General features: G+C 38.2%; 1 protein-coding gene across 1 annotated transcript in view; it reads right to left on the reverse strand.

The window, feature by feature from the left end:
- Nucleotides 1-25,363, reverse strand: part of DGKK (diacylglycerol kinase kappa) — a 147,638-nt gene that overhangs the window by 21,510 nt on the left and 100,765 nt on the right. Inside the window, exons 8-15 of the mRNA XM_032475258.1 lie at nucleotides 23,632-23,734; nucleotides 18,487-18,670; nucleotides 17,650-17,758; nucleotides 16,748-16,887; nucleotides 15,772-15,853; nucleotides 3,348-3,439; nucleotides 2,384-2,483; nucleotides 1,210-1,426 (exon numbers count right to left, since the gene is read on the reverse strand). Of these exons, the coding sequence (XP_032331149.1) occupies nucleotides 1,210-1,426; nucleotides 2,384-2,483; nucleotides 3,348-3,439; nucleotides 15,772-15,853; nucleotides 16,748-16,887; nucleotides 17,650-17,758; nucleotides 18,487-18,670; nucleotides 23,632-23,734 (1,027 nt within the window). The remainder of the gene's footprint in view (nucleotides 1-1,209; nucleotides 1,427-2,383; nucleotides 2,484-3,347; nucleotides 3,440-15,771; nucleotides 15,854-16,747; nucleotides 16,888-17,649; nucleotides 17,759-18,486; nucleotides 18,671-23,631; nucleotides 23,735-25,363) is intronic.

The raw sequence follows: 25,363 nt of genomic DNA on the forward strand, positions 1-25,363 counted from the left end.
TGAGGTACTGGGGATCGAACCCAGGGCCTTGTGCATGCTAGGCATGCACTCTACCACTGAGCTATACCCTCCCCACACACATGACTTTTGTTCTAAATGTAACCTTCTAGGACCATGACATTCTTTCACTCAGGTGTCTCACCAATACCCAGAATATCTGAGAATTCTTCCTTTCACCAGCCTATATATTGTATAGCTCAGGGGCTCGTTCTATGCCAAAGCTGATAGGTTCAATCCTTTTCCTACCTTTCTCTGTTCCATGGCCATAAACTGCACTTCTAAATCTGATTTATGTATTGATGGAGCAGACTGAGGGTTAGCTGTGAAAGGGTCATGGCTACATCAGATTAATCTGATCCCCGCTACTTAGAAACTACCTAAAGAAATAGAGGCAAACTGGCTGTTTAATTCTTTCACAGTGGAGAAGGGAGATTTCCTTTTTTCCCTGGAAACTTGGCTGAGGTTGTACTGAAAGGTACCAAGGCAGGAGAAGGTACCATAGCTAAAAGTCAAAGGCCAGCCAAAGGGACTTCCTTGCTACATGGACTTCTGCTCAATCCCAATAGCTCAGGTAGAACGCACTTGGTGTTATACCATTTTCTACTCTGTTTTTCAAAGAAGCATTGTGGAAAAGAAGTGGGAACCAAAATGTTAAATTAAGAAGATGGAGAAGTCAAAAGAGTTTTCATACTGTGTTGGAAGCTTGCAGATTGTCATGAGTTATGGGAAATTCAATCAATGCCAGAGCTGCCAGGACAACTCTCAGGGCCCTTGTGCCTGATTAATACTGGTTAATACATGCAGAGATGAACACTATTTTCTTTCTAAAATCGTCATAGGCTCAGTGGTTGGAAGGGAACAGGAGCAGGTGGAAAAAAATTCCATGGCTGGAGGTGGAAGCTGACAGAGCTATGAGCCAAGCCACTTAGCAGCTGTAATTGTTTAGGATGAGTGTTAGTTCCAAAAATAAATAAGTAGCAAGAGTTGAGTGCCTGGGAGGTAGGAGGAGCCAAAGGGGCAGCTTATCAAGAGAGACTTTTCAAATCATCAGAGCCTGAGGACTTAATTTGGATGCTATGTGAATGCAGAATCTAGTCAGGTTTTCATGGTGGTGTCAAATGGCTGACCCAGAGTGAGGGAGACAAGTAAACTATCCACAGGAACCTTCTCTCACCTCTATCTCAGTCACTACAACCCTGGGACCCTTACCTTGTTCGACTTGGAATATGATGAGTTTCAAGGACTCCTGGAGATTCTGGGCCTTTGTGGCCAGCTCCAACTTGCACTTGGCTATGTGGTCTATCTGGGGGACAAAGGGCTTTCCATCTGCCTTCGCACTGTCTGCATATGCTGCACTCTTCTCAACTGCTGCATCCTCAGCCAGGATATCAATCAGGACACTAAGCTTGTCATACATCAAGTCACTCTGTATGGGGAGGGAGACAGGGCATTGTTATGAGGGATTAGTGCTTGAAAGGACAGAATGAGGAGTCAGATGGTATGCGGAGAGGAGGGGAGGCTTAATAGTTGGCCAGGAACATTGAGCATAGAAAGCTACAAGTGGGATGGAGAAAGTTTGGGGAAAGAACTACTTGGGTAGATGTGATAAGATAACCCAAGGATATTGGTGGGGGGTCAAAGAAACATTATTTGTTTCTGAGCAGCTGCAGGCATAAATGTGTGTTGGCTAATCTTATGTCAGAATGGCCTGTAAAATTATATGCAACATGACAAACTTGAGGAAAGAGAAACATGTCTGGATTGACATTTTCATGAGCATGCTCCTGTGGATGTGGATGTGGCTCTGCATGGGTGCCTGGTGTCTGCCTTTGTCTGTGTGTATGTTTGAGGGTGTACTGTGGGATTATGGCTTGATTCCCAGCTCCATCACTTAATAGTTTGTGAACTGAGGCAAACTGCTTACTCTCTTTGTGCTTTTATATTCTAGGGCAGTTGTGAAGATTAAATAAATTAATACATTATAAGTGCTTAGAATAGTTCCTGGCACAGAGTAAGTGCTATATAAGTGTTGGCAATTATTGTTACTGTTGTTGTTATAGAAGAGCATGTGGGTGTATTGTTAGTATATACTTGTTTATATTTTCAAGCATGTTCTGCTATACAACCACGTGCATACCTGCTTGATGTATGCTTGTGTCTAGGTGTGGACAGATGTTTGACATCTGCTTAGGTACATGGCATGCAAAGTGCCACTCTTTATTTGGTGAAAGATAGAAGTTTGATGTGGATTTTCTCTGTCAGGGAGGCTTACTAGCTGCTCCTCCTTGCCCTTTTACAATTCCCAGTGACAGGCACATTTGCTTTTATTAAAAATGGAGCTCTTGTGCCACAAAGAGTACAAGACAAAAAGATGGAAACTTACTTTCAAAATCACAGACTCTATTGCTGTATTGTTCTGTTTTATCCGGCTCCAGGCCTTTACAATATCAACCACAAAATCTTCCACTGCTGAGCACAGGAATCTGGAAAGATAAGATAGATGGCACAATGTGACATGGACCATGAAGTCCAGAGCCTTTCTCTCTTATAATGTCATTAGTTTCCATCTTCCTCCTTCTCCATCTCTCTTTCCTGATCTCTCCTTCCTCCCTCTCCTTCTGCCCCTACTCCCTCTCCACTCTTTGCTTACTCTGCTTCTTCCTGTGCATATGGTGAAATATGCCAGTACCTGAGAGAGTTTAACATTTCTTAACCCAAATTCTTAATTTCCAGAAAGCAGAATTCAATTGGTCCAACTTTGGTCAGGATTTCATCCTGGGTCAAATCAGCTATGGTTCAAGGGCCCAGCTAATTTAGTACAAACATAATGACATTTGTATGACTGTCCCTGTAAGGGAGTGTTTCTCAAAGGAGAATATGGTAGACTTATCAGGAACCCTCCAGAGTCCCAGGAGGAATGAATGACCTACATATTTAGAAAGGGAGAATATGTTGCTCAGGTTATGAGACAGCAGCTATATTAGGTACTACAGAGACCTTTCCAGGTATTAGATGGAAAGCAAGGTTCCTACTGTAGGGAGCAATGCTGTGCTCTTGAATAGTACTGAACATTGTGTTTCCCTTCTTGTAACCCTTCTTCCAAATCTATGGCTTGCAAATTTTGTCTTTTTGGAGTAGGAGGAGCCCTCACTCTAATCTCATCTTTTTTTCCCCTAAACTTTCCATTTGGGAGGTTTGAGTTGGGAGAAATTTGATTGGGGAATGTAAACATATGCTTTCCTTGGCCTCAAAACCCTAAGCTATTAAAATGAGCCCCATCTGTGACTGAGGAACAGCCCCTGAGGGGCAAAAACACCCCAAAGCTTGAGAGCCAAAGGAAGACTGACCTGGTTGCGATGATCATCTCTGTTGGGTACTTGGCCTTCAGGATTTTGTTCAACTCAGTGGTTGCAGATTCTAAGTGTTGGATAGCAGCAGCCTAGGGGGAAAGGGAGTGTTCATCCCTGAAGTCTTAGCACTGTGACATAGTGTGCTACCCATCACAGCCCTCTCAATATTTCTTACTGATGTCTTACCAGCAACTCAACTGCCTCTCTGAAAATAATCACAATTAAAGAATTCTTGTTGAAGATCTCCACAGCTAATCTTAGACCTGTGGTCATTTTAAAAATAAGAGACATATATATTGTTTCCTCTCATTTAAATTAATACTCAAAAACTTATATGAAGGAGGTATTATTCCAATGTTTCAAATGAACAAACAATCTCATATTACATAACTAGTAAATAATACATCTGTGATTTGAACCCACATCTTTCCAGCCAGAGTATCCCCTCTTATATATAATATTAAAAATAATAATAGCATCCACTTACATAGTATTTACTATGGGCTAGGCTCTGTTCTATGGGCCAGGCTCTGTTCTAAGATATGCATATTTTTCAGCTAATCTTTATAACAACCCTATGAAATAGAATTATTATCCCCATTTCACAGAACAGAAAACTGAAGCACAGGAAAGGGAGAGCTGATAATTGGCAGAACCAGGATTTAATTCCAGGTAGTCTGGCTCTTGAGTCTGCAGTCCTAACTATAACTTTTACTCATCCCTCTCCATCACCCACTACATTCAAACATCTACCAAGTCCTGATGATTCCATCCCTTCAATATGTTTTAAATATGTCCACGTCTCCTTATCCTTGTTACCACTTCATCAGTCCAAATTACCGTCGTCTTTTGCTTGGGCAGTTACAGCACCAACTATCTTTTTTCCTTGCCTCTAATCTTTATTCCTTCAATTGTTTCTCCACATATCATGGAAATATTCTGATAAATATATAATATCTAGCAGATAGATAAAGTGTAGTGAAATACTAATGGTAGAATCTACCATTTAAAATTTCTTATATGTTTGAAATTTTCAAAATAAGATAAGAAAAATCCTTCTATAATTCTCATTGCTGTTAGGATAAAAGTTCAAACTTCCTGGAAGAAGAGATCAAAATGGCACATTAAGGAGACATGGAACTCACTGCCCTGTCATGAACACATAAAAAGTACATCTAAATGTGGAGAAATTATCACCAAACACTAACTGGAGACTGGTAGAAAGACTTTTGTACAACCAAGGCTGTAAGCAAGATCCACATGGAGTCAGGTAAGAAGGGAAAAGAAGCGATGAGGTTGAGACCTGTGCCCCAGAGGGGACACAGTAGAGGGACGGGATTACAAAGGCAGAGAGCCTCCCTGGTGAGCGAGCAATTCAAGCCACATGCTAGGCACCACATTCCTGGGGTCCAATACCGGGAAAACAAGTCCCCTTTAGCTGGTTAGAAAACCTGTGTGACTAACATGAGGGCTGTAAGAAACCTAGACACCAAGGGACTCAAATCAAGATGGTAGAGTAGGAGGACATGGAACTCACCTCCCCTGATGAACACATCAAAATACATCTACATGTGGAACAATCTTCACTGAAAACTAACAGGAGACTGTCAGAAAGACTCCTGTACAACCAAGGCTATAAGATAGATACATACAGTATCAGATAGAAAGGGAAGAGAAATGATCAGGTTGGGACCTGTGCCCCAGGAGGGGACTCAGAGGAAAGGGGAGATTACATGGACAGACACCCTCCCTGAGGAATGAGCAGTTCAAGCCACATATTGGGCACCCCAGTCCAACAAAGGGAAGACAAGCCCCCTTGGCTGGTTGGAGGAATGGTGGGACTAATAGGAGGGCTGAGCTGTGAAAATCCTGTGCATAACATCCATTCATGGTAAAGAGTCTCATCAAAGTGAATAAAGAAGGAACATATCTCAACATAATTAAGGCCATTACAATTAACCCACAGCCAACATCATACACAATGGTGAAAAGCTGAAAGTCTTCCCACTAAATTCAGGAACAAGACAAGGATGCCCACTTTCACCACTTCTGTTTAACAAGTACTGTAAGTTCTAGCCACAGCAGTCAAAGAAGTAAAAGAAATAAAATCATCCAAATTAGAAGGGAAAAGGTAAAACTGTCACTATTTGCAGATGACATACTTTATATAGAGAACTCTAAAGTCTCTGCCCCCAAATATTAGGACTAATAAATGAATTCAGTTTTACTATACAGAAATCTATTGCATTTCTATATACCAATAATGAAATACCAGAAAGCAAAAGTAAAAAAAAAAAAAAACAAAAAACCCTGTTTAAAATCATACCAAAAAGAATAAAATACCTAGGAATATACTTAAGCAAGGAAGTGAAAGACCTATACTCTGAAAACTGTGAAAGACTGATGAAGGAAATTGAAGATTATTCAGAGAAACAGAAAGATATCCCATGCTCTTGGATGGGAAGAATTAATATTGTTAAAATGGCCATAGAACCCAAAGCAATCTACAGATTTAATGCAATCCCTATCAAAATACCAATGACTTTTTTCACAGAACTAGAACAAATAAGAATCCATATGGAACCACAAAAGACCCCAAATTGCCAAAGCCATCTTGAGAAAAAAGAACAAAGCTAGAGGTATAACTCTCTCAGACTTTAGAATATACTACAAAGATACAGTAATCAAAACAGCATGGCATTGGTACAAAAACAGACACCCAGATAAATGGAGCAGAACAAGGAACCCAGAAATAAACCCATGCAGCTATGGTCAATTAATTCATGACAAAGGAGGCAAGAATATACAATGGAGAAAAGACAATCTCTTCAGCAAGTGGTACTGAGAAAACTGGACAGCCACATGTAAAACAATGAGATTAGAATATTCCATCAGAACATATAAAAAAATAAACTCAAAGTGATTCAAAGACCTAAATGTAAGCCATGCCACCAAAAAACCCCTAGAAGAGAACATAGAACACTTGTTGACAAAAATTGTAACATTATTTATTTTTGGATCAGTCTCCCAAGGCAAAAGAAATAAAAGCAAAAATAAAGAAATAGGACCTAATTAAACTTGAAACTTTTGCACAGCATAAAACATTCGTTAAAACAAAAATACAACCTATGAAAGGGGAGAAAATATTTGGAAATGACGTTGCCAACAGGAGTTAATATCCAAAATATACAGACAACTCAGATAACTCAATATCAAAAAAAGAAACAATCCAATCAAAAAATGGGCAGAAGATCTGAATAGACATTTTTCCAAAAAAGACATACAGATGGCTAATAGGCACATGTAAAGATGCTCAACATCACTAATTATTAGAGAAATGCAAATCAAAATAACAATGAGATCAACTCAGACCTGTTAGATTGGCTATCATCAAAAGTCTACAAATAATAAATTGCAGCAAGGATGTCGAGAAAAGGGAACCCTTGTACACTGTTGGTGGGAATGTAAATTGGTGCGGCCACTATGGAAAACAGTATGGAAGTTCCTCAAAAAAAAGTATATCTATATATACCACATCCTTATACATATCATATCTTAATACATACACACACAAAATGGAACATTAGCCATAAAAAAGAATGGAATCTTGCCATTTGCAGCAATGCGGATGGACTTAGAGAATATTATGCTTAGTGAAATAAGTCAGAGATAGACAAATACTGTATGATGTCACTTATATGTGGAATCTAAAAAATACAAATGGACATATGTATGCAACACAAAAATAGACTTACAGACATTGTGTTTACTGAAGGGAAAGAAGGAAAGAAGGGCAAATTAGGGTATGGAATAAACAAATAGAAAGTACTATGAATAAAATAGATAAGCAACAAGGATATACTGTATAGTAAGGCAATTATAGCCATTATCTTGTAATAACCTACAATGGAGTATAATTGCAAAAGTATTGAATCACTATCCTATACGCTTGAAATTAATATAATATTGTAAACCAACTATACTTCAATAAAAACAATTTTTTTAAAGAAGTAAGTATAGGAAAGGAAAAATCCCACTAGTAAAGGCAAATACATGGTAAAGGCTGAAGAGCAACTACTTATATAAACTAGTACAATGAGTAAAAGAAGAAAAATTGTAAAATAAATTATAAATACAATAATCAGTAAAGGGGTAAACATGAAGTTTAAAATATGACATCAAATTACAAAGTGTTGTGGGGAAGGAGTAAAAATGTAGATCTTTAAGAATGTGTTTGAACTCAAAGGACTACCTGTTTAAAACAAATAGATATAGATGAACATATATGAACCCTATGGTAACCAAAATTTAAAAAATCTATAATAGATTTACACACAAAAAAGAGAAAGGATACCAAAAACAACACTACAATCATCAAATCTCAAGGGAAGAGCACAAAAAATAAGGGATAAAAAAGAATGACAAAACTCCCAAACAACTACCAAAATGGCAATAAGTATATAATTATCAATAATTACTTTAAATGTAAATGGACTAAACTATCCAATGAAAAGACAGAATGGCTTAATGGATACAAATACAAAACATATATATCAAAAATACATATATATATATATGCACAAAATGCCTACAAGAGATTCAATTCAGATCTAAAGACAGACATACACTGAAAGTGAGAGACAGTCTCTTCAACAAGTGGTTCTGGGAAAATTGGACAGCGACATGTAAAACAATGAGATTAGAACATTTCCTCAAACCATATACAAACATAAAGTCAAAATGGTTAAAGACCAAAACGTAAGGCCTGAAACCATAAAACTCCTAGGAGAGAACATAGGCAGAACAGTCTTTGATATAAATTGTAGCAATATTCTTTGGATCTGTCTAAGACAAAAAATAAAAGCCAAAATAAATAGATGGGACTTAATTAAACTTAAAAGCTTATGCACAGCAAAAGAAACCATCAACAAAACAATAAGACAACCTACTGAATGGGAAAAGAACTTTGCAAATGCTATGAACAATAAGGGGTTAATATCCAAAATATATAAATGGCTAATAGAACTCAATATCAAAAAACAAAGAACCTAATTTAAAAATTGGCAGAAGACCTGAACAGAGAATGTTCCCAAGAAGATATACAGATGGCTGACAGGTGCATGGAAAGATGCTCCACATTGCTAATCATCAGAGAAATGCAAATCAAAAGCCACAATGAGATAGCACCTCACACCTGTCAAAATGGCTATCATCAAAACATCTACAAATAATAAATACTGGAGAGGATGAGGAGCAATAGGAACTATAGTTGATGGGTTTCTAAATAGGTGTAGCCACTATGAAAACAGAATGAAATTTCTAAAAACTAAAAATAGAACTACGATATGATCCGGCAATATCACTGCTGGGTATTATTTGAAGAAAATGAAAATACTTATTTGAAAAGATACATGCATTCCAATGTTCATAGCAGCACTATCTACAGTTATTTACAATAGCCAAGATATGGAAGCAACATAAGTGTCCATCAACAGATAAATGGATAAAGATGTGGTATATACACATACATACACACACTGGAATATTACTCAGCCATAAATAATTGAAATTATGCCATTTGCAACAACATGGATGGACATTGAGGGTATTGTGCTTAGTGAAATAAGCCAAACAGAGAAAGACAAATACTCTATTTTATCACTTATGTGTGGAATGTGACAAATAAATAAATGTATACTTAAAAACAGAAACAGACTCAAAGATGTGGCAAACAAACTAATGGTTACCAGTATGGAGGGAAGGGAGAGGGATGAAATAGGGGTATTGGATTAAGAGATACAAAGTACTATGTATAAAATAAGCAACTTGGATATATTGTACAGGAAAAAAAAAGAAACATAGACTCTGCTAGTGTAGAGCACACACACACTTGCTTACTCCTGAAACAGGGTAGACAAAACAGATTGAAACTGAATGGGACTCTGGCTGGTTTTCCACAACCACTCTGGCACATGCCCAGCCTGAGCCAAGTGCCCATTCTACTCCATTTGCTTCACGACAGCAGCTCTACACTAAGATAAAGGTTGATGTGACTGAGGGGAGTGCTCAGATGTGAGGGACTGACTGTGCAAGCACAGACCCCAAATGGCATCTGAATGGGGTGGGGGCTGCAAAATAGGATTTTGTGAAGCCACCACATCAGAAGTGTTCCATGATTCTGACTAAAACAGGGAACATCACACTCTGTGCCCAGATGTATGCCAAGTGCCTACTCCAACCCCTCTTGCTCCAGCACTATTCCCCTCTGGGCCAAGTGTTCCAGTGCTGGGAGTGGGGAGAGCACACACTTCTAGGGAATAGAGCCATCTTGTACTTGACCCTCAGGGCTCTGCTCCAGTAAATTGGGAGATACGTGTATATATATATTAAACTAAAATATATATATAAACTAAAAAGGAAAACCTGCAACCTAGGATACTCTACCCAGCAAGATTATCATTTAGAATTGAAGGGAAAATAAAGAACTTCTCAGATAAGCAAAAACTAAAAGAATTGAGCAATACAACACTTACTCTAAAAGAAACTTTAAAGGGGCTTCTCTAATTGAAAAGAAAAGGCTATAACCAGAAGTAAATTTCTATAGGAAAGGAAAAAATTCCACTAGTAAAGGCAAATATATGGTAAAGGCTGAGGATCACCACTTAAGTAAGCTAATAAGAAGATTTAAAGAAAAAATGTAAAATTAACTATAAAGATGGTAAACTGTGAAGGGATAAACATGCCAAAGTAATATATGACATCAAAAATATAAAATGTGGGGAAGGGGAATAAAAATGTAAATATTTTATAATGTGTTTGAACTTAAATGACTACCAGTTTTAAAAAAAGTAGATATAGTTCTAGGTTAAGATATATGATCCCCTTAGTAACCACAAATTAAAAATCTACAATAGATTTATAAAACTGGAGAAAAAGGAGCACAAGCACACCACTAAAGAAAATCATCACAGTTTCTTCAAAGAGAAGAAACTAAAAGGAGAAGAAAAGAACAGAAAACTACAAAAATAACCATAATAGAAGTAACAAAATATCCATAATCACTTTAAAAGTCAATGGACTAAATCCTCCAATCAAAAGATATAGGGTGGCTGATTGGATCAAAAAACAAGACCCATCTATATGCTGCTTAAAAGAGACTCACGTAAGAGCTAAAGAAACACTCAGACTGAAAGTAAGAAGATGGAAAAAGGTATTTCGTGCAAATAGAAATGACAAGAAAATGGGGATAGAAACAATCATATTAGACAAAATAGTCTTTAAAACAAAGTCTAAAAGAAAAGATAAAGAAGGTCATTGTATAATGATAAAGTGATCAATACAATGAGAAGTTATAATACTCCTTAACATATAACCACCTAATACAGGAACATCTGAATATATAAAGCAAATATTAACAAACATGAAGGGAGCAATTGACAAGAATACAAAAATAGTAGGGGGCTTTGACACCCTACTTACATCAATAAATCATCCAGAGAGAAAATCAATAAGGAAATGGTGCCTTAAATGACACGTTATACCAGTTAGACTTAATAGCTATCTACAGGACATTCCATCCAAAAACAACAGAATACAAATTCTTTTCAAGTGCACATGGAACTTTCTCCAGGAGAGATCACATGCTAAGCCACAAAACAAACCTCAGCAAATTTAAGAGGCTAGAAATTATATCAAGCATTTTTTTCTGACCACAACAATATGAAACTAGAAATCAATTACAGGAAGAAAAGTGAAAAAACACAAACATGTGGAGACTAAACAACATGATACTAAAAAACAAAACAAAACAAAAAACAATGGGACAATAATGAAATCAAAGAGGAAATCCAAAAATACAAATGAAAATGGAGTCAAAACTTTCCAAAATCTGTGAAATACAGCAAAAGCACTTCTAAGTGGGACTTTTACAGTGATAGAGGCCTACCTCAAGAAACAAGAAAAATCTCAGATAAACAACTTATCCTACCACCTAAAAGAATCAGTAAAAGAACAAAGCCTCCAATGTCAGTGGAAGAAAAGAAATAACAAGGATCAGAGAGGAAATAAATAAAATAGAGTCCAAAAACAATAGAAAAGATCAACAAAGCCAAAAGCTGGTTCTTTAAAAGGATAACATTGATAAAGGCTTTAGTGAGGCTCACTAAGAGGAGGAGAGAGAGGACCTAAGTAAACAAAATAAGAAATGAAAGGGGAAATGTAACAAACACAACCGCAGAGATTAAAAAAAATAGTAAGTGAATACTATGAATAGTTATATGTCAACAAACTGGACAACCTAGAAGAAATGGACAAATTTCTAGAAATATACAATCTTCCAAGACTGAATCAGGAAGAAATAGACATTCTGAACAGACTAATCACTTCTGATTACAAAAATTCGATTTTGTAATTAAAAAAAACTTCCAGTAAACAAAAGTCCATAACTGGATGGCTTCATAATGAAGTTGAACCAAACATACAAAAAAGAGTTAATACCTGTCATCTAAAACTATTCCAAAAAACTGAAGAGAAAGGAACACTTACAAATTCATTCTATGAGGCCACTATTACCCTGATATCAAAACCAGACAAAGACACCACAAAAAAGAAAATTACAGTCCAATATCTTTGATGAATATAGATGCAAAAATCCTCAACAACATATTAGCAATCAAATCCAATAACATATAAAAATAATCATACACCATGATCAAGTTGGATTTATTCCAGGTTCACAAGGGTGAATCAACATTCACAAATCAATCAATGTGATATACCACATTAACAAAAGGAAAGATAAAAATCACATGACCATCTCAGTAGATGCAGAAAAGGTGTTTGACAAAATTCAACATCCATTCATGATAAAAACTCTCATCAAAGTGGCTATAGAGGGAAAATATCTCAACATAATTAAGGCCATTACAATTAACCCACAGCCAACACCATACTCAGTGGTGAAAAGCTGAAAGCCTTTCCTCTAAAATCAGGAACAAGACAAGGATATCCACTCTTGCTACTTCTATTTAACATATTATTGGAAGCCCTAGCTGCAGCAATCAGAGAAGAAAAAGAAATAACAGCATCTAAATTGGAAGGGAAGTGGTAAAACTGTCATAATTTGCAGATGACATGATACTATATAGAGAGAACTCTTAAGTCTCCACTAAAAAACTATTAGAATAAATGAATTTAGTAAAGTTGCAGTATACAAGATTAACAGACAGAAATCTGTTGCTTTCCTTTATGCTAATAATGAACTATCAGAAAAAGAAAGCAAGAAAACAATCCTGTTTAAAATTACATCAAAAAGAATAAAATACCTAGGAATAAACTTAACCAAGGAAGTGAAAGACCTATACTCTGAAAACTATAAAACAGTGATGAAGGAAATTGAAGATGATATAATGAAATGGAAGTATATCCCGTGTTTAGGATTGAAAGAATTAATATTGTTAAAATGTCCATAGTAGCTGAAGCAACAGATTGAATGCAATCCCTATCAAAATACCCAGGATATTTCTCATAGAACTAGAACAAATAATCCTAAAATTTATATGGAACCACAAAAGAACTGGAATTGCCAAAGTCATCTTGAGAAAAAAGAACAAAGTGGGAAGTATCACACTCTTTCACTTCAGACTATACTACAGAGTTACAGTAGTCAAACAGCATGGTACTGGCATAAAAACAGACACATAAATCAATGGAACAGAACAGAGAGCCCAGAAATAAATCCACACACTTATGGTCAATGAATCTACAAAAAGGAGGCAAGAATATACAATGGAGAAAAGACTGTTTCTTCAATAAATGGTGCTGGGAATACTGGACAGCTACATGTAAAAGAACAAAATTAGAACATTTTCTCATACTATATACAAAAATAAACTAAAAATGGATTAAAAACCTAAATGTAAGACCTGAAATCACAAAAATCCTAGAACACAGACTGAGAACATAGGCTGTATACTCTTTTACCTAAATCACAGCAATATTTTTTTCAGATCTGCCTCCTAAGGCAAAAGAAACAAAAACAAAAATAAACCAATTGGACCTAATTAAACTTAAAAGCTTTTGCACAGCAAAGGAAACCACTGATAAAATGAAAAGGCAACCTACTGAATGGGAGAAAATATTTGCACATGATATGACCAATAAGGGGTTAATATCCAAAATGTATAAACAACCAACACAACTCAACATCAAAAAACCATACAACCCAATTAGAAAATGGGCAGAAGACCTGAATAGACATTTTCCCAAAGAAGATATACAGATGGCCAACAGGCACCTGAGAAGATGCTCAACATCACTAATCTTCTGATAAATGCAAATAAAAACCACAGTGAGGTACTCACACCTGTCAGAATGGTGATACCAAACAAGTGTTTGTGAGGATATTGAGAACAGGGTACCCTAGTACACTGTTGATGGGAATGTAAATTGGTGTAGCCACTATGGAAAACAGTATTTCCTCAAAAAACTAAAAATAGAACTACCACATGATCCAGAAATTCCACTCCCAGGAATATATTTGAAGAAATAAAAACACTTAATTGAAAAGATACATGTACCCCAGTTTTCTTAGCAGCATTATTTATAATGACCAAAACATGGAAAATATCCACCAACAAATGAATGGATAAAAAAGTGAAATGTGTGTGTGTGTGTATGTGTGTGTGTGTGTGTGTGTGTGTGTGTGTTTATACTGAAATTTTACTATTTACAACAACATGGATGAATCTAGAGGGTATTATACTTAGTGAAATAACTCAAACAGAGAAAGACACATACTCTATGTTACCATATATCTGTGGGATCTAAAAAATAAAACAAAAGGATGAATATTACAAAACAGAAATGGACTCACAAATAAGAGAACAAACTGGTGGTTACCAGTGGGGAGAGGGAAAGTGGGAAGGGCAAGGTAGGGGTATGGGATTAAGAGATATAAACTACTGTGTATAAAATAAATAAGCAATAAGGATATATTATATGGCACAGGGAAATATAGCTATTATTTTGTAATACCTTCAAAATATTGAATCACTATGTTATACATCTGACACTAATATATTGTAAATCAACTATACTTAAAATTTTTACAAGTTTAAACTTCTGCTATGGTTTACCAGGTCCTTCCTGGCCTGGCCCCTGATTACTTTTCCAGCCTCATCTTTGGTCACTTTCCCTGCATACCCACTCCCTGGCACCTATGCCTCAGCCACTACAAATATATTTATGTTCTGTGAATATTACTTGCTGTCTCTTTCCTTCATAACAACGCACATTGTTCCATCTGTCTGGAACAGGCCTCTTCTTTCTTATTATCCTGATTAACTCCCTTTGGTCTTTGTATCTCTTCCAAAATGTCACTTCTTCTGGGAAGTTTTCCCTGATTTCACCGAGACTGGGTTAGGTACACCTGCTGGGTATTCCCATTCCCCTCTATTTCCTTATATACTAACACTCATACTACTTTATCAAATTATTTTTCTACCACTGCAAGTAGACTATGAGCTCCAGGACAGCATTGACTGTATCATTCTTCTTTACCAATTAGCATATAAGAACAGCTCCTAGAACAGTATCTCACACATTGTGTAGTTAATCCATAAATATTTTCCATAAATTATTTTATTTCTTACAGTAAGGACTTTGAATTTATTTTTCTTTAAGTTGCTTTTAATTTATGTTATTACAAATAGTTCTAATAAACATATTTTTCATCCTTTTTGTTTTTTTAATTTTTAAAATTTTTATACAATTTTAAAGGTTACTTTCTATTTACAGTTATTACAAAATATCAGCTATATTCCCCAAGTTGTATAATACATCCCTGAGCCTATCTTACAGCCAGTAGTTTGTACCTACTATTCCCCTACCCCTACGTTGTTCTCCGCACCACTGGTAACCACTAGTTTGTTCTCTATATCTGTGAGTCTGCTTCTTTTACGTTACAGTCACTAGTTTGTTGTATTTTTTAGATTCCACATGTAAGTGATATCGTACAGTACTTATTTTCCTCTGTCTGACTTATTTCACTTAGCATTTTCACTTATGCCCTCCAAGTCCATCTGTATTGCTGCAAATGGCAAAACTGGATTTTTAAAAAATGGCTGAATAGTATTCTGTTATATATATATACCACATCATCTTTATCTATTCATTGTTGATGGACACTTAGGTTGTTCCATAAATATTTTGAGTGAATAAATAAGTAAATGGCTGACCAAATTATAGCTCCAACACCTAACACAATTTTTGGTAAATAACTGCTGATTGAAATGTCCCCAATCCTCAATGATCTCCTCCTCTTCAAACCCATGGACAATACAAAAGCCTCTCTCTGGGTTTTGCCTATTATTTCAATGTGTAATAAAGATATTGGCCTGAATTATAGGTAGGCAGTAGTTACCTCAAATCGGGGTACGTCCATTTCAACTTGTCCTCTTAGCAATGGGGTTTGTCTGGGAGTCTCACGGATCATCACACTCCATCTGAAATGAAGTTTAAAGAAAGATCTTGAGGGCTCTGTTTCATTAAAGACTGGCATCAATGCTTCACACGTCAAGAAAGAGGTCAAAATGTTTTATGTGGTGGGGTGTGATGAGTGGTAGGGCATGTACAAGCTATCTCCGGTCACCTGATCTCAAGGTGTACCCCAAGAGGGACCTCTGCCGCATGACTTCTCAAGGCCAGTGTGATGGAAGGAATTGCTTGTGCTTCTCAAGCAGTGGTAACTATCAAGATGATCTCAGGTACTTTTGTAAAAGACACATACTAGGGCCCAATCCAAGAACTACTGAATATTTGTGGTAGGGCCCAGCTTGGTACCTTGAAAAAGCTCCCCAGGATTTCTTTCTGAGCAGCCATAAATCAAATACTATGCCGCTACATAGAAAGTCTTTCTTAGAAGATTGGAGGGCAATAACTCTCTCTTCTCTAGAGCACAGATAATCTAGGCCAATTGTTTATGAACCCTCATTGTTTTGAGTTTCTTTGAGAACCTAATGAAGCCATAGAATAGTTTCTATACTATCCTAGAATAGACTAGAAAGATGGAAACTTTCTCAAGGAAAAAAATATGCTTACACAGATAATTAGCTTTGCACTTTGAGGGAGGTTAACAGAACCCTTGAACTTTACCAATGGGGCTCCTGCTCTAGGATCTTATAAGTTTGAAGAGGGGAATTCAGTGATGTTTAAAGAATACATGGTAGACCTTGGCTTCTTAATAGACAAGGTCCCCAAGATTTCCCTGTACTGAAGCCAGAAAGGCAATGAGGCTCTGTGAGGAAGTTTGGAACATTCCTGATTGAGATGATGTAACTGGGAGTAACTGGCATGGGACTGGAAGAGACACAACAGCCTGAGATCTTTCAGCCACTCACCTGTCTAGAATCCTCACACTAGCTTGCTCCACTCTGTTGAGGATGTTCAGAGGTGACTTGTTTTTGTTCCAGAATGCACCCCAGCCTAGGACACGGGCCAGATCATTACCGGTTCCAAGCGGGATGACTGCCAGCTGACACTGCAAGAACAAAATCAAGTACCCTTTTCAGACAATCTTACCACGATCCACCCATAAAAGAACACAGCAGGTGCTATCTGGGAAAGAATATGGTCTCAAAGCCAGTGGCATTAAGGGACTTCTGATTTTAGGAAGATGTTTGACGTTGAGTAAAATTTTCCCTAAGGAATTAGGTCTTGGCAATACAGAACCTACTCAGTAAGGGGAAAAGTTGTTGGAATATGCCAGTATTTATAGCCATGCTTATAAAAGAGAAATATAGCCACAAATTTCTATCTAGGCTGGGCCAAGGAGGTGAGATGCTTCAAGGAGACAAAGCTTCTCAGGCAGAAGGGCAGGGGGCTGCATACAGAGAGGGGGGAGAGGTAGAGGAATGTTTCTGCTACTCTTGAGACTTCAGGGAAGAAAATCAGTGGCCTCAGGAGGGGTAGGGAATTGGGGGCTGAATGCTTCCTGATGCCACTTCTATTTTGCTTGCTTTCCTCCACTTCAGGTCCTTACTTTGGGACTTGGGGAACAGAACACTGCTCATTTTTTTTCTGCTAACTTCTTCATTTCTCCTTCCCACAGATAGACAACCAGAAAATGGTATAGATGAGCAGGCTTAGATTGTGAACCTACCAGTCAGGTTGACTATGAAACCAGTAGGAAACGTGTATTTTACAGACAAGGAGAGTAAAGACCAGGGACTTCTTGGGATAAGCAGTTCCACCCCCCAGTACCTCTAGCACGGAGTCTAAGCTAAGTCAGCTAGGGACTCACCTTTTCATGTAATCCAAAGGCATCAATCAGAGATAAGACCCAGCTCACACTGCCATCTCCACCACAAACCACAATGCGAAAGCGAGCAAAGTTCTTGAACATGCAGAGCCTGGAAGGAAGAGGGGGAAAGGGAGTCATTTAATGAACTGATGAGTTTTACAACTCTTTCCTACAATGTGCTAGGGCCAAGGACGGCTGTTTCTGCACCCTGCTAATAGGCTACCTGCCTTCTTTCCTTTAACCCCTATCTCTCTTCTTTTCTCTTAACCCCTAAGATCATAATCAGTTCTCCCACAGGTAATCCTGGCAGTCAGGCCTCAACTCAGCCTGACTCTTCTGTGCCCAACCTTGTTCTGGAAGCTACTAGCCACCTAGCCAAATCTACTAGCTGAGGCCCAGGAAGAATGTCTTGCACAGTGGCCAGTGGGTTCACAGAAACCAGGACTGAACAGACAGACGGTCCACAAATAAAACAGGCCTGTATTAGAGATATATCTACTTGGCCCCGGGGAAAAGAGAGAATGAGTGACAAGAAATGTGGACAGCAATATCCATTTGTCTCCTCCTCTGAAGTCAGGAGACATAGTTTTACCTCTTCCAACTGGAAAAGGTGAAGGAAATCTAAGAGTAGGACATAGGCTTGAAAGGATTTCTGGGAGAGGGCTATAAGTTCTCCAGCCATCCACCTGAAAAGTTGTGTCTGTGTTCTGACTTGAGAAAAGAGATCTTTCTTGCCCAGGTCCTAGAACTAATTCCAGGGAGCCTAACCTAGTCTAGAATGCATACAAGGGGGAGTCCCTTCTATAGACCCAACCATATCCCATACCCCATGCTTACCCGGCTTCAGGTCCACCCTTCGACAGGTCAAACACTTGAGATGGGTTAAGGTATTGCCTGAATTTCCGGAGGAAGACGATCCCTTGGTGATCGCCGCTTTTGGAGTTGATGAAGATGAGAAGGGGACATGAACAGGCTGAAGACCAATCGAGATTCCAGAAGTCTGAAGATACTACTAATTGGCCTAATACATGCACACAACAGAAAGAAGAGGGAAAAAAAGAGAAAAGGGCTGTTGAGATGGAAGCAAGGCATGACTTAGCATCAAATTTCACAGACTTTTTAAGAAACAGCTTTACTGTGGTATCACTGATATACAAAGAACTGCACATATTTAATGTGTACAGTTTAATGAGTTTAGACATACACCAACACTCATGATACCATCACCACAATCAAGGTAATAAGGAATCCAACACCTCTCACAGCTTCCTTGTGTCTCTAAGACTGAGGACCAGAGGGGAAATCAAGACATAACCCAAAGGGGCTTTTATTTAAAAAAAAATAACAGCTGGTCTTTGCCCAGCTGTTGCCTGGCAACCAACATTTGCTGAGCAACTACTACGTGCCAATCATCATGCTAAATACTTCTAGGGGTCAATCCCTTGCCCTTAAGCTGGGGAGACAGCCTCATACACAAGAGTATGTTGGAACACAAGGGATAAGAAAATTGGTGCCACAACCAAAGATCAATAAAATGCCAAGGGGAAACTGAGGAAGGAGAAGGTAGAGAGCCCAGGAGGGGGATCAGTGCACCAACTAGTCCTCTCTCTACCTAGGATATCTCATTTCTCACACTGAGAAGATAGTCAGGAGAAATGTGGAGGAAAGGCTGCCTTTTAGCCAGGAGCTAATGGTAGAACGTATCACTGTGGGGTGAAGAGGGGAATTTTAATTACTCCTCAAAGGCTCTGGCAGAGTCATCTAAGTTATCATACCAACTTTCAGGGGGAAACAAGACTATAGGGAAATTGTCTGGACAAGAGAGAAGCTTTTAATAATCCCCAACACTGAAGTTCCCCATAGAGAAGTGAAGTTATAGCAGTCTAAATTGGCAAAGCCTGCCAGCTCATGCTGAGTCATACAGCCTGTTGGCAGGAAGACTGGCAGTGAGCAATGGACTCACAGGAGATGCTAAACAAATCGTGAGCTCCCAAAGCTCTGAGCTCGTGACTTGCCAGGGATGCCCTGGCAAAAATAAATGCAAAGAGGAAAAAGCCTGTGGCTTGCTCCTGAATGGGGTGGGTCAGGGGAGGGAGGTGGGTGGAAATGGCGCATTTGTTGTAGCCTGGGTGAAAGGGAGCCTGAAGAAAGACTGCTGACTTGAGCGGACTTCATGGTTGTTTTGCCTGGAAAAATCTAAAGCAGGCTTCCTCTCCGGGCCAAGTTCTACTTACTGGCCAGCAAAGCTTGAAGGCATCCTAGCCAGTCATGCACCAAACTTTCAGGGCTTGCTAGGGCTCATAGCTACAAAAGGAGGCTGCTATGTCCCTTTAGTAGCATAGCTCGGAAATAATTACTCTGCCTGAACACCTCATCCCAAAGTAGTACACTTTTCAACATTTTTGTTTTGTTTTGTCTTGTTTTTTTTTTTTGGAAGGAGGGAGGTAATTAGGGGTTTTTATTCATTTATTTTAATGGAGGTACTGGGGATTGAACCCAGGACCTTGTGCATGCTAAGCATGCGCTCTATCTCTGAGCTATACCCTCTCCCCAACATTTTTTTTTAACAAAAGGTAATATGTTAACACAATGGTAGTTAAGACATTAACTCATTCATTCATTCAACAAATATGTATTGAGGGCATTCTCTGTGCCTGTCCTTGTTATGTTCTGAGAATACAGTGGTGGACAAGATAGAAACAATCTTTGCTCTTATGGAACTTACATTTGAATGGAAGGAGACAGACTATGACAAAAAATATAGAAAATAATTTGATATGAGGGAAAATAAAGCAGGAAAGGGATGGAGACTGAAGGTGGCATTATTTTAGACAAGGTGGTGAGGGATAGCACCTCTGGGGAGGTGATATTTGAGATGAGACTTGAATGAAGTGAGGAAGTGAGCAATGCAGGTATCTGGGGGAAGAGATTTTTTTGGGGGGGTGGGTGGATGGAAGAATAAGTGCTAGGATCCAGAGAATGAGGATTACCTGGGGTGTCTGAGGACAGGGAAGAGAATAGCATGGCTGCTGTGGAGTGAGGGAGGGAGAGAGTGACAGAAGATGAGGTCAGGGAGGGGGCAGAAGCCAGATAAAATGACAACAAGATGTTAGAGGAAACAGTTTAAAAAGAAGGGGGAAACTATTCAGTATGGAATTGAAACATTAGGGGTCAGATCTTAAGATATATGAAGAAAATAGTCAAAAGTTGGGATCTTTTTATGTGCTTGCTCCCCTGCTAACCAACAATGCAGGCTCCAACTCATAGCCTGGCCTGTCTTCTCCTTTGTCTTAGAACATGATTCTGCTTGTGCTTCCCTTCCTTACTCAACAACCTCTTGTCAACATCCTGCAGGTGAGTGTGGCACTTCCGGTCTGTACCCCAATTAAAGGATTCATGGGAACAGCTTCCTGCCAACATCTAATGGACCTGTCACAGATGCTTGGAAGCAAGACTCCCCCTGCCAGAGGTCCTGAAACAGACCTGTGTATGCCCCCAATGTTTTTTTTTTTTTTAACAGTGTCAGAGGTCCTTTGGGTTACTTTCTCTAAAAGTGAGGTGGCAGTAGCCCTGAGTCCAACTATTGTGAGCTATTTGCACCAAGGTTTCCTTATCGGATAAGTGGGCTATTCAAAAAACTAAGATATTGCCCAATGTTTAGAAGTTAGGTGTTACACCGATGAGAAAAGGAAATATAAACTGGCTCATAAAGGTGAAAAGATGAACAAACTAATTCTGCAGTGGACTTCTACAAGACAATGCAGCTGTGTGCCACAGCTGGTTGCCCTCCAGGTTTATTTATTAACCAAAAGCAAACATCTTAACTTTGTTGGGTGTTCATCTCTCCCTGGGTACAACAGCATCATGTTGCAATTATTAATAAAATAATCCAGGGTGGGGATAGAAAGCTTCTAGATAAAAAGAAAATTCTGTAATTCAGGTAACTCAGACTTCAGTATAAAACCTAATTGGGTCACAGATGGAAAGACAAGGAGAAGCAGCACTGACTGGAAGCCATTCCCAGGAGACTACAAGGGTGGCTCCATCTAGCATTTCCTCCCAGAGTCAGGGGACATCTGAATTAGAGCAAGGCCAAGTTGGTCAAGAGAATCCTACGAACAAGGTAACAAAAATGGATGGTACTGTGGGCTGGAATATAGCAATAGATTCATAGCCAACTAAATGATCATGCCCACAAGGTTGCTTTATAACAGGCTGGTGTTCATTGTAAAGGAATGTCCTGTACTATTCAGCAATTTTAATCAATTAAAATAAAAACATAGAAGGCTAGCTTGTCAAATTTGAAGCACCCAAAGTGGGAGAGAGAGCCACCAGATGATAGAGTCAAGACTGAAAAATGACCATAACAGGCAGTTGGGTCAAAGTCAACAAGCTGAAAAGGGGATAAATGTGAAGCTTGGCCTTTAGGCTCAAGGATGTAAATTGCAGCAGAACAGGACAATAGACTCTTGGCTTGGCAACATCAAGTGTGAAAAGGGCTTAGGGGATTCAGCTGACTTTAAGCTTCAGATGAATCAACAGACTGGAAGAGCCTTTCAAAAAAAAAAAAAAAAAAAAAGCTCATGCTTCTTTGAGCTACAGTAATATAATCACAGTGTCCCAAACCAACGAGCCAACAGTCCCTCTCAAATTTGTTCAGTTCATACCACAGAAGGATGTTAAATTAGCATACAGGTGGCTTACTGTTCCTCATTTAACCCTCATAATGAACCTGAGTATAACTTTTATTCCCTATTGGCAGAAAACAAATGATACATGAGGCACAGAGAAGCTAAGTAACTTGCCCAAGTTCACACAGTTAGTAAAATGATGGAGTTTGCTCCAGGGGGATGGAGTTCCCCCAGGAGTTTGCTCTGGGGACTTTTTAGAAATGTAAATTCTTGTGCCCTACCCAGATCTACTGAATCAAAAGCTCTGGGGGTAGGGCCTAGAAATCTGTGTTTTAACAAGCCTTCTGGATGATTCTAGTGCATTCTCACATTTGACAAACTGCATTATACTCTTTTGCCCCCATATGAATCAGGGATGCTGTCTTGGTCATACATATTCTGACTACATTATAATTCATCAATATATGTCTCCCACTCTAGACTGTGAGTTCTCTGTATCCCTAGCACTTAACTCAAACCAAGATACATGATATATGCACAGTCAAGATTTGTTACATGAATTCATTAATCCAGTTACTGAATACTGCCTATAGGTAAGGCTCAGTGATAAGCAATCTAGAGAATAAGATATGACTAAATCTTAGACAGTGAGTTTTGAATATTGAGTGTTCAAATATTTGAGTAGATGCATCACTGAGTGAGGGACATGTGTCTGTGCATGTCATTATGGGGACATATGACTATGCTTTCCTGCAGAAAACTGTGTGAGTGGCTCATTCCATGTACCAATGTCTGTCTGTATCTGTGTTGGAGTTGAGAAATGAACTAGAAGAGACTAGAGCGGCTCAGAGTGTGTGTACATGTATGTGCACACATGTACATGTGTGCTATGTCTAGTTCTAGAACTGTTGTAATGGCTACAGAAATCCTTACTCCCTTCTGTCCTCTGACTAAGGAAACTATATACTCTTCTTTATTTTCGTTTTTTTGCTCCCAGCTAATACTGGATTTTCCTTGGCAATGAAGTAGGCAGCAAGCAAACAAAATTATTTCATGGATTATCTAGTGTCTGGAAATCATGAAAAAGCTGAAATCAATTCTGATTATTTGGAAACAACTGTGACAGAGGCTCCAGAGAACATGCCCACATACATATACACCATAAATATCAATGTTCACCATTGCAAAGATCTAATGAAAAACATAAGCTGTCTCTACACATATGCACACTCATACTCCCAGAAATATTTGACTGGTTGAGCAAATTAATTTAATTGCAGTCCTTTTCCCCAGGCTTTGCACCTTCCCTCCCTCCCCAATGTATTTCTGAGGTTAAAGTTTAGCTACTCACCATCACCTTTGGGGTCACTGAGGGCAGTGGGAGGAATGACTGATGTGTGATGACTTCCAAACCAGCATTCCTTGGAAAACCGTTTCCGGCAGTCATCATGCACCTGGAACGACAACAGAAGAAAGAAAAAACATGAGTGGGGTGAGAAAAGGATAACATAGATTACCATTTTGTTCCAGTTCCAAAATTTAAGTACTCAGTATTCAAAACTCCCTTTCTGAGATTAGGCATCAAACACATACCCTTGACTCAACCTCTCTCTCTGTCTTGAGTCTGCACCATTCCTGAGTGTGGCCTTTGAATTCTGTTCCTTTCACAGGTGGCTTTCAGAAGATATTCATCACAGGCATTGAGTAGATGCCAGTCCTAGGGCACAATTTTAGTGGTCTAAAGAATGGGGAGTTTACTTGCTATCCTGCTAATCCTGATAATGTTATTATACTTTAATCCTTACAACAACAGTGTATGGTAGGGAACACGTTATTAAGTTCATTTTAGAAACAAGAAAACCAAAGCTCAGAGAGGTAAAGGATCTTGCTCAAGGTCAAACAACTGGGAAATGAAAAAGCTGAGACTCTGCTGCCTTCCCTACTAATGGCATACTTTCCAGATTTTTGATATCCTCAATGACTACTTCCTGGAAAATTACACAGTTCCTAGATGACATGAACCTGGACTAATTATGCAAAAGCAATTAAAAGAGATCTAGAGGACAATCAGATTCTTCTTTTTTATTATGGTATAATTGAAATAAACATTACATTAGTTTCAGGTGTACAACAGAAGGATTTGATATTTGCATATATTGTGAAATTATCAGCACGATAAGTCTAGTTAACATCAATCACTATACATAGTTATATATTTTTTCTTGTGATGAGAACTTGTAAGATGTACTTTCTTAAGGAACCTAAACATAACACTAAAGGAATCCATTAAAACACAAAGAAAGAAACCAAGAGGAGAAGACAAGAACAGAGAAAAACTACAAAAAACAACCAGAAAACAATTAACAAAATAGCAACAAGTAAATGTCTATCAATAATCACTTTAAATTTAAATGAACTAATAATGTTCCAACCAGAAGACATAGAGTGGCTGAGTGGATACAAAACAAGGCCTATGTATATGCTGCCTACAAGAAACTACTTAGGTCTAAAGACACACACAGACTGAAAGTGATAGGATGGAAAAAGGTATTCAACGCAAATGAAAATTAAAAGAAAGCTAGTGTAGCAACACTTATATCAGACAAAATATACTTTAAAAAAAGACTGTAACAAAAAGGAAGGGCATTAAATCATGACAAAGGGGTCAATCCAACAAGAGAATAGAAATTTGTAAACATTTATGTACTCAACAGAGGAGCACATTTATGTACTCAACAGAGGAGAATATATATATATATCAAACATTAACAGAAGTAACTGGAGAAATAGAAATACAATAATAGTAGGGGACTTTAATACCCTAGTTATGTCAATGAATAGGTTATCCAGACAGAAAATCAATAAGAAAACACTGGCCTTAAATAACACAGATGAGATTACCTTAATAGATATATACATAGAACATTCCATCAAAAAGCAGCAAAATACATATTCTTTTCAAATGCACATGGAACATTCTCCAGATACATCACATTAGGCCACAAAATAAGTCTCACTAAATATAAGAAGATCAGAGTCAGTCATATTAAACATCTCTTCTGACAACACTGAAACTAGAAATC

This window comes from Camelus ferus, chromosome X (genome assembly GCF_009834535.1).
Source record: "Camelus ferus isolate YT-003-E chromosome X, BCGSAC_Cfer_1.0, whole genome shotgun sequence".
Taxonomy (NCBI): domain Eukaryota; kingdom Metazoa; phylum Chordata; class Mammalia; order Artiodactyla; family Camelidae; genus Camelus; species Camelus ferus.